General features: G+C 36.5%; 1 protein-coding gene and 1 long non-coding RNA gene across 2 annotated transcripts; both read left to right on the forward strand.

Moving 5' to 3' along the window:
* The first annotated feature begins 451 nt into the window (after window positions 1-451).
* On the forward strand, window positions 452-1,118 carry LOC108485588 (uncharacterized). The gene is made up of 2 exons (XM_017789446.2): window positions 452-668; window positions 777-1,118. Exons 1-2 carry the CDS (start codon window positions 539-541, stop codon window positions 1,022-1,024), a joined length of 378 nt encoding a protein of 125 aa, XP_017644935.1. The 5' UTR covers window positions 452-538; the 3' UTR covers window positions 1,025-1,118.
* Window positions 1,119-1,600: 482 nt separating this feature from the next.
* Window positions 1,601-7,923, forward strand: LOC128293891 (uncharacterized). Its single transcript, XR_008284012.1, has 4 exons — window positions 1,601-1,752; window positions 5,540-5,624; window positions 6,267-7,511; window positions 7,642-7,923. It is a non-coding gene; the product is annotated as an uncharacterized LOC128293891 (long non-coding RNA).
* The last annotated feature ends 4,694 nt before the right edge of the window (window positions 7,924-12,617 follow it).

The following is a 12,617-nucleotide window of genomic DNA, read 5'->3' on the forward strand; positions in this document are numbered from 1 at the left end:
ACCTATCTGACTATTAATTTTAAAATAAACGAATTAGTTTCTTTCAACACTATCCCTCTCCTTCTCCACCTCTATTAATACCAAATAATATTTATACAATCATATTATTTTCAAAAACAATTTTTCATTCATAATATAAACATAATAATAAGTAAATTTTGAAGGAAAATAATAATTATATAAATCATTGAATTAGAATTCTTAATTAAAAATAACATGATTTAATTATTATCAAGTATTCAAAATAAAGATACCAGTTATATAAATTAAAAATTTCCCCGACAATGGCTTTTCATTTGTCCCGTAGTTGCCTTGGGATTCCTTTTGAGCAGTACCCTATCACATGCATGAGCATTTAAAAGTAGCTTTATCCCATGATTTAATCAAACATTGTAAGCATATCTTTTGAAAATAAAATAACGTGTGCTTTATTCCTTAATGATTTATTATAAATACCGGGCATCAAAGCTAATTAAAGAAACAATTAAAAGGGCCAAAAAAAGTAGCCCAAGGGGAAAAATTTGCTAGTGGAAAGAAAATGAAGAGAAGGGTTTCTCAATGGATCATTTTCATAATTGTATGTTTCTTAAGTGAAACAGCTTTCATCTCACCATCACAGGCTACTGTCAATGATCTCAAGCAATCGATGAAGGAAAAACAACTCAAAGGTAAGTTTTCTTTTTTTTTTTCTTATTGAAAAAAGAATTTTAAATTTTGTAAATGGAGAAAATAGATCACGAAATTTAATAAACCCATTTAATTTTTTTTCCATGCAGATTTTTTGGATAGACATGAAAAAACAATCAAGGGTTGGCATGAAGCACTTCATTTGAAGATGGTTCAAAGAGAAAAGAAAGTAATTATTGAGCAGAAGAAGAAAGGAGGGAAAGGAGGCGGAAGCTATGGCGGTGGAAGTCTTCTTCGACCTCGTGCCAAAAAGAGTGCAGCAAACTTTCTCCATCCAACAACATTCCTTAGATTTCTATTACCTGGTTTAATCCCCACCATGTTCTTCTTTTTATAACTTGGATATAAGCCCATATTATATATATATATATATGTACCCCTCAAATATGTGTTAAGTGTTGGTAACTTTTTTATTTTTATTTTTTTTAAAATATCATTTGGAATTTTATTCAATTAATCAAAAAATAAAGCTTAAGCAACAAACGGGCAAAACAATAAAGTTGGGCTAACCCAATCAGCCCAATAATCCAACAAAGAAAGGAGCTTACTCTTGAAGCAATTAATGCGACACAACTCCTGTGATCCAACAACTAGATAGTAACCCCTCAATAATTTATCTTTTTTTTTTTTTTTCCAATTACTAGAAACCATCCGACTTCCATTTCATCTCTCTTCTCTATATGCTTCTTGTCCCCCAACTTGCCAAACTAAGAAAAAACCCAGACCAAAAACATTATCCCCCTATGATCCATTTCCACTTATTCTCTAACATACTCAGGAAACCCATTTCTCATCAAGCATCGATCCCCTTTCTTTAGACCTTTTGCAGCCAGCAAATGAGCAACCCAATTCGTTAATTTGTGCCCATGTTTAAATTGACAGGTTTGAAATCTTTTACCCAGCCCTTGCCCATCTCTAATATAAGCACAAATTTTTTATTTATCACCCCTCCTTTGTGTATTTTTTTTACAATAGATAGGGCATCTCCTTCAATTTCGACTGTCGTAAACCCCAGATCCAGGCCCAGTTGAAGGCATGCAATAGCCTCGACTGCGAACACCAAGGGTACATTATCATTTAACTCAACCCTAAAACTCAATTCCCGCCCCATAGAATCTCTAATTGCAATCACTGAGCAAGATTTGCTTTCATGTTTTCTGTATGCTGCATCAAAGTTTATTTTCACAAATGGGTTCTCTGTTGGCTGCCACTTTTTCAACTCCATTCTTTGAACATGTATGGAATTATTCAACCATCTAGTTTCTGAACATAATTCCTAATAAAATTCGTTATGGCTAAACTTGTTTTCCTTTGCCCCTCATGCACCAATTTGTTTCTTTCAGTCCATATTACCCATAAAGCACAGACAAAAAGACAACATTGAATGGTAGAATTTTTCTAAAAAAAACCTGGTAACCCAGTACATAAGCTCCATGTATAATACTGAATTTGGCCAATTCCAATTCAATTGATGCCACATCTCCTTTGTCACAAGACAATCACGCAGAACATGTACTCTGGATTCAACCTTTCCTATGCATCTCGGGCATATTATTGTATTTCTTGATCTTTTATACTGTAGATTAAATAGCGTAGGAAATTATTTTTTTTTAGAAACACCAAATTGTAATATTCAGTTTTTAGGATAGATTCAAGCCCCATAATTTCTTGTAAAAATTTGTATGCTCAGTTTGGTTGTATAAATGAGTAAGCTCAATAAACTATTGTAAAAGAGACTTATAGGCACCGCGAACTAAGAATTCCCTCGATGCCTCCTCTCTCTACACTTAGTAGTCTTCATGCGAGAACCTTGACAAAGAGATGCTCAGAATTCTTTTAGCATCACTTTCATAGAAGGTATACATTATGAACTCCACTTTCCATTTCCTTATGACATTGTCAACTAGATCTGCCACAATAAAAGTTTCAGAACAACTCTCACCATTTTGAATTCTGTAATCCACAGCTCCTGGTAACCATGCAGCCTCCCTTACTAGAATTTTAGTGTAACAGCCCGATTTAGGGCCTAGTTAGAATAGTGGTCTTGGAACTACAAATTCAGAGTTGAATAAATTATTTGATTATTATTTTAGAGTCATTGCATGTTTATATAAGTGTATAAAAATTTTGGTGAGTTAATTTTGACGTTTACGAGTCTAATTGCGAGAAAGGACTAAATCGTATAAAATGCAAAACTCCTAAATTGATAGTTGAAAGTGTCAAATAGCTAGAGAATAAAAATTGAAGGTCTTTAAAGGGAAATTAGACCCTATTGTGATAGCTTGGCCGGCCATGGGAGGTAAAAATGTTGAAAAGTCAACATTAGGTGAGTTGATGACATAATGTATGATATAATAATGCTCTAAGCCTAGCTATCATCTTTTTTCTTTCACTCTTTCTTCTTTACCATCGATTTTTTAGTCGTTGTTAGGGGTTTGAGCTCAAAAATTTCAGCAACTCATTCCTTTTACAAGTAAGTGATTTTTATGGCTTTTCTTGAATATTTTTGTACTTTTGAGACCCTTGGAGCAATAGCTTTCAAATGAGGGTACTATTTTGCAAAATGAATAAGAGTTTAGGGTTTTTACATGAAAGGATTTGTAATTTTGCTGAGTTTTTGTGAAAGAAAATGAGTCTTGGGTGTCTTATAACCAATTTTTGTAAAAGGTGTTAGCATGAAAACACCTAAAAGGACCATTTTGCACAAGTTGTAAAATAGATGTTAAATATGTGAAATAGTGAGAATTTGGAGTTGCTATAAGAGTAAAAAGGGTTTGGCTAGGCTTAAGATGTGAAGCAATTCGACAAAAATTGATTTTCGGACTTAGGGGTAAAATGGTCATTCTGCAAAAGTCTAGGGGTAAATTGGTCATCTTGCCCAATTATGAATTGTAGAGTGCCTAGATTGATAAAGTGACTAAATAAATGCATTTTTCTATTATAGATCAAGAAATACCGAATTCGAACCTAGACCGAGGGAAAGCCAAGCAAATCGACTAAATCGACTAGTTGCCATATTTTGTAATCCGATTAAGTTGTACGTAAATAATACAACTACAATGTTAATATATGTGTTGAATTGTACTTGAGATTAATATAGCATGAATTGTTTGATTGTGGAATTGAGAAAGCATGATGGTAATAGAGATAGTAGAGTTCCAGTTTGAACCTAGGAAATAGATTAGAGATTCATGCCATAACATATGGGTTATTGTGAGCTAGTGTAAGACATGTCTGGGACATGCATCAGCCACATTATGAGAGCCAGTGTAAGACTATGTCTGGCACATGGCATTGGCATTGAGACGGGTGCTAGTGTAAGAATGTCTGGGACATGAATCAGCCTCGAGACGTAAGCTAGTGTAAGACAGGTTTGGGACATGCATCGGCTACGAGATCTGTCAATGTAAGACCATGTCTGGGACTTGGTATCGGCACAGATATTGTGACAACCCTAATTAGACCCTAGTCAGAATGTGGTTTCAGGACCACATTACCGAGTCAAAAATTTATTTTTGTGTTTTAATTACATAAATTTATGTGTGATAGTGAATATATGAAAAATTAAATGCTTAATATTAGCTTTAGGAATGTGAATTAATTCGAAAGGACTTAGTTGATGAAGTTAGAAAAGATGATAGATGAATTATAAGGAGTAAATAATAATAGAGAGAGGAAGCATGGGTTTGCATGTCAAAATGCCCATTTTTGACTTAATGGCCGGCCAAGTAGTGATGCATTCCACTAATTTAAATTAGATTAGTATATTTAATTGGTAAGAAAATAAAATATTCATAACATAAAGATTAATAAAAATAATAAAATGAACAAGAGAAAAAGAAAAGAAAAGAAAGGGGTGTTCATCTTTGCTATCCTTTAGCCGAAAAACCAAGTAAAAGAAAGAAAGAAAGGTTTGAAGAAGTTCGTCCATGCTTGTAACTAGGTTGAGGTATGTTTGATGTTATTCCTTGAAATTCATGCATATTTTTAGTTGTTAGTTTGAATTCTACCTAGCCCATGGTTTAAATTTTTGCTATTTGATGGAGATGATATTCGGCCATGGATGTTGTCTTTCTTGGTTGGTGTTTTGATATTGTTGTGATGAGGCATGAAGATGATTGAGTTTGAGTGTTTAATAAAAAGGATTGGATGTGAGTGTGTGTGAGAATTAGAAAATGATGGGTCTTAGCAACTTCATGAAGTGTTCGGCCATGGTGCTAAAATGTTGTACTTGTGTTTAAAGTTAGAATTATTTAGTTATATGGTTAGTATAGGTATGGATGACCGAATATGAGAGCATGAATAGATGAAGAGTTTTGTAATTATAAAAAAAAAATGGTTAATTGATATGTGGTAAATGTTAAGTGTTAAATGAAATGGAAATGATATTATATTGGAATATGTATATTCGACCACATGAATGAATACATAGATTGATGTTGCATATATTCGCCTTTAATTAAGTATATAGGTGATAGTGATAGATTGATGTTGCACATTCGGCTATAGGTAAGCATATTGATGATTTTATCTTGACTTAGATAATCGGCTAAAGGAGAATATTGGCTAATATGTTGAATTTGATTCATGATTTCATATATATGACTGGATGTAAATATATTGAGAAGATGATATGATGGGTAGTGATGTTGCATTCGGCATTGGAGAAATTGAAATATTAATTAGACTATTGATAGTAAGGTGATATTAATTGGCTATGTCGAATAGCTTAAGAGCATAAGGTAGAAAGATAAAAATTTTACCATGTTGTTCCGTATGTTATAAAATCATTAAAATGTGGATACAAATATATGTAGCAAAGCGGTTAAATGAGTTAATTTATTTGTTTAAGCTCAAGATCCTAAAGGAGAGGAGTCCAACAAGGGAAAATCGAAGGTCATCGAGTAACCGACTTGGAACTATTTACCCAACACAAGGTAAGTTCATAAGCAATCATAAGGTTAATTTAAATTATACATAAATGACTTTAACATGTCATGAAAGAATCTCTTTATTAAGTATTTCCTTGGAGAAATTATATATGTTTATTGTTGTGGCCGTATATGCCAAATGAATTAATTAAATTGTTTTATCATAGAAAGTGTACATTGACACTATGTGTGCGGAGTTGAATAGCACTATGTGTGCTGATTTGAATGTCAACATATGAGATAAACTTTCAAGGCACTATGTGTGCGGGATAGTACGGCACTAAGTGTGCAAATTTGTTTAGCACTAAGTGTGCAAAAGCGGTTGATGATCTGAAGAGCATAAGTAAAGAATTAAGGTGCTAAAATGATTAACTGAAAAGTATGTGTGTATATACATCTAGTTCATAATTATTTCTTACCTTGAGAATAGTTTTAAAACGGTTGGTTGTTTAATAATTGATTCGATATCGAAAACTTGGGTTTGAGGTTGGATAAATAAACTAGGTAGTTGTAGCCTAGTTTGGTGTGATTGAATTAGCTGAACTTGCAAGGCTTTTATTTCAATTTCTTATAAACAACCTGTATTATTTTGCTTATGGAATACTAAGTTGAATACTCATTTGGTGTGTTTGTTTGTTTCTTATTTAGATATCTCTGACCATTTTGCGTACTTGGGACCATCGTCGAAGTCATCACAATGGCTTGCAACTTTTTGGTACCCTCTTCTTAGTTGGCCTAAGAGAACATTTCGACATGTATAGGCTATTATGTTTTGTTTGAACCCCAATATGTAAACTTTTAGCCATGCGAATATGGCTTAAATGCTAAGTTTGAATTTAGCCTTATGGGTGCTTAGTTATAAGGTTCAGTAGATTTGGCCTTGATAATTCGGTTTTGATGGAGTAGTAGTCTAAGTCTATTTGATTATTATGCCGTATGCCATGGCTTATCATATTTGGTGTTATGTATGTCAAATTACTAGCTAATCCATGGAAACCATAAAATAGATTTAGACAGCAGTAGTGGTGTGAATTTGAAAAATCACTAAAAATAGTAAAAATGGAATTAAATAATGAATAAATTATGGAATCGAATCTTGATGAGTCTATTTTCATATAGAAGAAGTAAAACAGATATATGAGCTATATTGTGTGAGATATTTAAAATTTTGTGAAACAGGGCCAGAACGATTTCTGGATCCCCTGTTCTGACTTTGGAAATTTACCATAAATTTTACAAAGATAATTAGAAGTCATGCTTTATATGTACAGATTCTTTATTGAGTCTAGTTTTATTAGAGACAAACGGCATAGTCATTGAATCTCTATACAGGGAGATATCTGATTTGTAATACATAGAGGTCAGAGTAGTCGAATCCTGAAACAGGGGAGACTTTAACTAATAAACTGTACTAATTGGACCGACCAAAAATTCTGGAAAAATTTGAGTAGATAGATATATGAGTCTAGTTTCAGGAAAAATTTACGGAATTGGATTTCGAGTTTCAGAACTCGAGATATGATTTTTAAAGCAACTGTGATGCAGTTACCCAGCTTGTCTAGAAAATTTTAAAATGAATTGCATGAGCTGTTTAAGTAATAAATTAAACCCGTTTACACCTTGTGTTCGACTCCGGCAACGGTCTCGAGTACGGGGTGTTATAGATATACTGGAACTTGTGTAAGACTATGTCGGGGACATGAAGTCGATGTCTGACCCCATATTTGAGGCTAAATGAATATCCGATAATGTTCAATATACTTCAATGGTGAAAGAATGATTTAAAGTTAACTAGAAAATTATAACCGTGTTGTGAGTGGTACAGGTACCCATATGGTATGTATGAAATGTGAGCTCAATATATGCTATATGAGGTGTAATGAATATTGATGAGTAAGTTTTGCTTATGCCACTTGTGTATTATGATACTTGTTGATGAATGATAAAGATATGTTGTATATTTATTTATGTGCAACTTACTAAGCTTTATGCTTACTCCCTCTCTTTTTCCATTTTCTTATAGTGCCGCCTATCTAACTCAAGGATCAACGAAAGTCAAAGATATCGATCGCACTATCAATCGAAGCTTTTGGTATAGTTTGATTTATATTTTTAAATATGGCTTGTATAGGGCTTAGACTTTGCTATTTTTGTGTCATTGAAAACTGGCCAAATGTGTTGGCTTGGGTTGGGAACCCTTCATTTCGTATTAAGCCTTGAATAATGGCTAATATTCATTTTGATTTATATGTAAAGATGTTATTTTCATAGATAAGTAAAATGCACAAATGGAATGTTGTTTATAGTGGCTGATTTTGTTGCTCGGGATAGTCTTATCTTGATTGTGGTTGCTACTATGTAGGTTGTGTAAGTAAGGGTGGCAAATAGGCTTGGGAAATAGCCTTATATTGTCCACAAGGTTTGCCTTATGGGTGTGTGGTCCGATCATGTGTCCCCTATACATAAAACTTTCAAGTCAATATGCATGATAGTAAACACACTGGCAGAGACACGATCGTGTATCTCAGCTATGTAATGGACACGGCCTAGCACACGGGTGTGTGCATTGGCTGTGTGATATTTTGGGGATGCTAATGTCAGAAACAGAATGTCCATTTTTTTGCACACGGGCTAAGACAAGGGCGTGTCATGGCCGTGTGAAGGACACAGGCCAAGCACACGGGTGTGTGCCAGGCCATGTGAAAACCCCTTTAGGTGTGCTTTTAGAATTAATTCCATACAAGTGGAGGACACGGGTGTGTCCTTATATTACCTAGGCCGTGTGAGCCACACAGGCCATCAACACGACCACGTTGAAATGGCCACACGGGCGTGTGCCCTATTTCAAAGTCAAATTTTTTATAGAGGGTTTGAATACCCGAGTTGATCCCGAATAGTTTTCAATGGTCGATTTGGGGCTCGTAGGCACATAATAAAAAGTTTATGTTGAAATTGAAAAGTTTTAATTTGGATCAAGTCTGGTGACTTGGGAAACGTTTGTGTGCATAAGATCGAGTTAAGTAATGCCTCGTATTTCGCTCTAGCATGGGTTACGGGTATAGGGTGTTACATTTAGTGGTATAAGAGCTATAGTTTAGTCGGTTCTAAGACTAACCTAGCAAGAGAACGAGTCTAGCTATACATGCCATAACTGTATATTGATAGTGTGACGACTTCTGACGATTATAAATTGTATTTCTATATAGTAAATGGATCCTGATAGAGCCACTGCGAATGACGTAGAGAGTAACGCCCCAGCTCCCGTTGAGGGGACTACGCTAGTTGAGAGCAAGCCCGTGACTATGGGCCAAGGCGAAGGGGCTAGAGAAACCTATCTTCGAATGGTGGACACTTGGTACTCAGATTCGCTGTGAATCCGAGCACTCCACCTCCCTCACCTTCTCTGATTCTTCAGTATGCCCCGGTAGATCCGCAAGGTACGAACTTGATTAGGAGGGAGAAGCCTCCGGTAGACAAGATTAGGAAGTAAGGGGCCGAGGAGTTCCGGGCTAACTTAGATGACGACCCGGAGAAAGCAAAGTTTTGGTTAAAGAATACTGTCAGGGTGTTTGATGAATTGTCGTGCATGCCTGAAGAGTGCGTAAAGTATGCAGTGTCACTCCTACGAGATTCGACTTATCAGTGGTGGAATACTCTCGTGTCCATTGTACCGAGAGAGAGGATCATTTGGGAATTCTTCCAGGAAGAATTTCAAAAAAAGTATATTAGCCAGAGATTTATAGACCAAAAAAGGAAGGAATTTTTAGAGTTAAAGCAAGGTAGTAGAACAGTGATGGAGTATGAACGAGAGTTTGTGAAACTTAGCAAATACGCGTAGGAGTGCGTGTCCTCAGAAGCCGCCATGTGTAACAGGTTCGAGGATGGTCTTAATGAAGATATCTGAGTATTTGTTGGCATCCTAGAACTAAGAGAATTTGTAGTGCTCTTTGAGAGAGCATGCAAGGTAGAAGAGCTAGTGAAAGAGAGGAGGAAAGCGGCTATTGAGTGGCGAGATTCAAAGAAGAGACAGATGGGGAAGTCACATTAGTCTTCATTTAAAAGACCGAAGGAATTTGCTACTCGATCGAATGCTTCAGTGGGGTTTTCGAATAGAAACAAGAACCGACAAAACACAACTTCTAGAGCCCAGACCACTTCTGTCGCGAGCGTCGGTAGTGCTTGGCCGAATAGGCCAAAATATTCGCAATGTGGTAGGCGCCACTTCAGCAATTGTTAGGGGAATGAAAGGGGCTGTTTTAAGTGTGGATCATTAGAAAATTTCATCCGAGACTGTCCTAAAATGGAAGAGAGAGAGAAAAAGCAAGAAGCGAAGGCAAGTAGTGCTCCTTCGAGGGGTAGGCCACAAAAGAGCTCTGGAAGTGGGACTACTAGCAGGGGTGCGCCCAGAGATACTGCAGTGAGGTCCAAGGGCAGATCGCCTGCAAGGACTTACGCTATTCGTGCCTGTGAAGAGGCAGAATCTCCTGATGTGATCATGAGTACTTTTTCTATTGATGGAATATCTGTTGTTGCTTTAATTGATCCGGGGTCTACCCACTTTTATATTTGTATAGAATTGATACCTCATATGAACATGATAGTAGAGTCCACTGAGTTTGTAATAAAAGTGTCTAACCCTTTAGGCAGACATGTGCTAGTGGACCAAGTATGTAGAAATTGTCCTTTGACAATTAGAGGTCATTGTTTTCAGGCTAACTTGATGTTATTGCCGTTTAATGAATTTCATGTAATCCTTGGGATAGATTGGTTGACTTTTCATAGTTTTGTAGTGGACTATGGGAGAAAAGTTATTGAGTTGAAATGTGAAGACGGAAATGTTCTTCGGGTTGGGCCAGATGAATCAGATAATTTGCCTGTAATAGTATCGTCTTCGACTGTTGAGGAATATTTGAGGAAATGATCACTTTTGTGCTAAATACTCAAGTGTCTGAGTTGAAGATAGAATCGATACCAGTGGTTTGTTAGTTTACAGACATATTTCCAGAGGAATTACTATGATTACCTCCAGTGAGGAAAGTAGAGTTTGGAATCGAGTTGATATCGGGCACGACACCCATCTCAATTGCTCCGTATAGGATGGCTCCTACGGAGTTAAAGGAGTTGAAAGCTCAACTACAAGAGTTAACTAACAAGGGCTTTGCGAGATCGAGCTTTTCCCCGTGGGTGCTCCAATGCTCTTTGTGAAAAAGAAAGATAGGTCGATGAGGTTATGCATCGACTATAGTTAGGTTAATAAGGTAACAGTGAAGAACAAGTATCCTTTGCCAAGGATCGATGACCTGTTTGATCAGTTAAAGGGAGCCAGTGTATTTTCCAAGATTGACCTGAGGTCAGGATACTACTAGTTAAGAGTGAAAGAGCAAGATGTATCGAAGACTGCGTTTCGGACAAGATACGGGCATTATGAGTTCCTCGTCATGCCCTTTGGTTTGACTAATGCCCGGCGGTGTTTATGGATTTGATGAACCCATTTTTCAGCCGTATTTGGATAAGTTCACGGTGGTACTAATTTACTTGCATGATAAGAGTGAACATGCGAAGCATTTGAGGACTATATTAGAGACCCTGAGAGACAAAAAAATGTACGCCAAGTTCAGTAAGAGCAAATTCTGGCTTAGGGAGGTTGGATTTTTAGGACACATTGTGCCGGGTGATGGGATTAGAGTTGACCCAAGCAAAATTTTGGCTATTGTTGAATGGAAATCGCCGAAGAATGTGACGGAAGTCCGAAGCTTATTGGGTTTGGTCAGATACTATAGAAGGTTTGTTCAAGGGTTTTCTATGATCACTACACCAATAATGAGGCTACTACAGAAGGATGTCAAATTCGAGTGGTCAGAAAGTGCCAACAAAGTTTGAGAAATCAAAGGTTTTGTTGACTGAAGCCCCACTGCTAGTGCAACCAGAGTCGGGTAAGGAATTTGTGATATATAGTGATGCCTCCTTAAATAGGTTGGGGTGTGTACTTATGCAAAAAGGAAAACTTATAGCCTATGCTTCAAGACAGCTAAAGCCACATGAGAAAAATTACCCAACACACGATCTAGAGTTGGCTGCCATCGTGTTTGCATTGAAGATTTGGAGACACCATTTGTTTGGTGAGAAATACCGAATATTTACCGATCAAAAAAGTCTCAAATATTTGATGACTTAAAATGAGTTGAATCTATGGCAACGAAGGTGGCTAGAGCTGATAAAGGATTACGAGTTGGTAATTGACTATCACCCGGGCAAGGCGAATGTGGTCGCCGATGCCTTGAGTAGAAAATCATTATTTGTGTTGAGAGCAATGGATGCCCAACTGGCTTTATTAGATGATGGTTCGATCCTAGCAGAGTTGAGAGCTAAACCGACATTACTACAAGAGATTTGTGAGGCTCAGAAAGATGATAAGGAGTTGCAAGCTAAGAAGACTCAGTATGAGACAGAAAATGAATCTAAGTTTTGTATTGGTGTTGATGGATGTTTAATGTTCAAAAATAGAGTTTATGTACCCATGGGCAATGAGCTTATTTAGAAGATTCTGTGAGAGGCACATAATGGTTGTTTGTCTGTCCACCCAGGCAGTGTAAAAATGTATAACAACTTGAAGAAAATGTATTGGTGGTCAGGGATGAAAAGAGATATTTCAGAGTTTGTTTCCAAGTGTCTTGTGTGTCAACAAGTGAAGGCTGAACACCAAGTACCTTCAGGTCTACTTCTGCCTATAACGGTTCTAGAGTGGAAGTGGGATTAGATTACCATGGATTTTGTGACGGGCTTTTTGGTAACCTGGAAGAAAAAGGATGTTGTTTGGGTTATTGTGGATAGATGAACAAAGTCAGTACATTTTATACCAGTGTGTACTGACTACTCCCTTGAAATATTGGCTAACTTGTATGTTTCTGAGATTGTGAGGCTACATGGAGTGCCTTTGTCGATTATTTTGGATAGAGACCTGATATTTACCTTAAGGTTTTGGAAAAAGTTACAAGAGGT

This window comes from Gossypium arboreum, chromosome 6, assembly GCF_025698485.1.
Source record: "Gossypium arboreum isolate Shixiya-1 chromosome 6, ASM2569848v2, whole genome shotgun sequence".
NCBI classification, from domain to species: Eukaryota; Viridiplantae; Streptophyta; class Magnoliopsida; order Malvales; family Malvaceae; genus Gossypium; species Gossypium arboreum.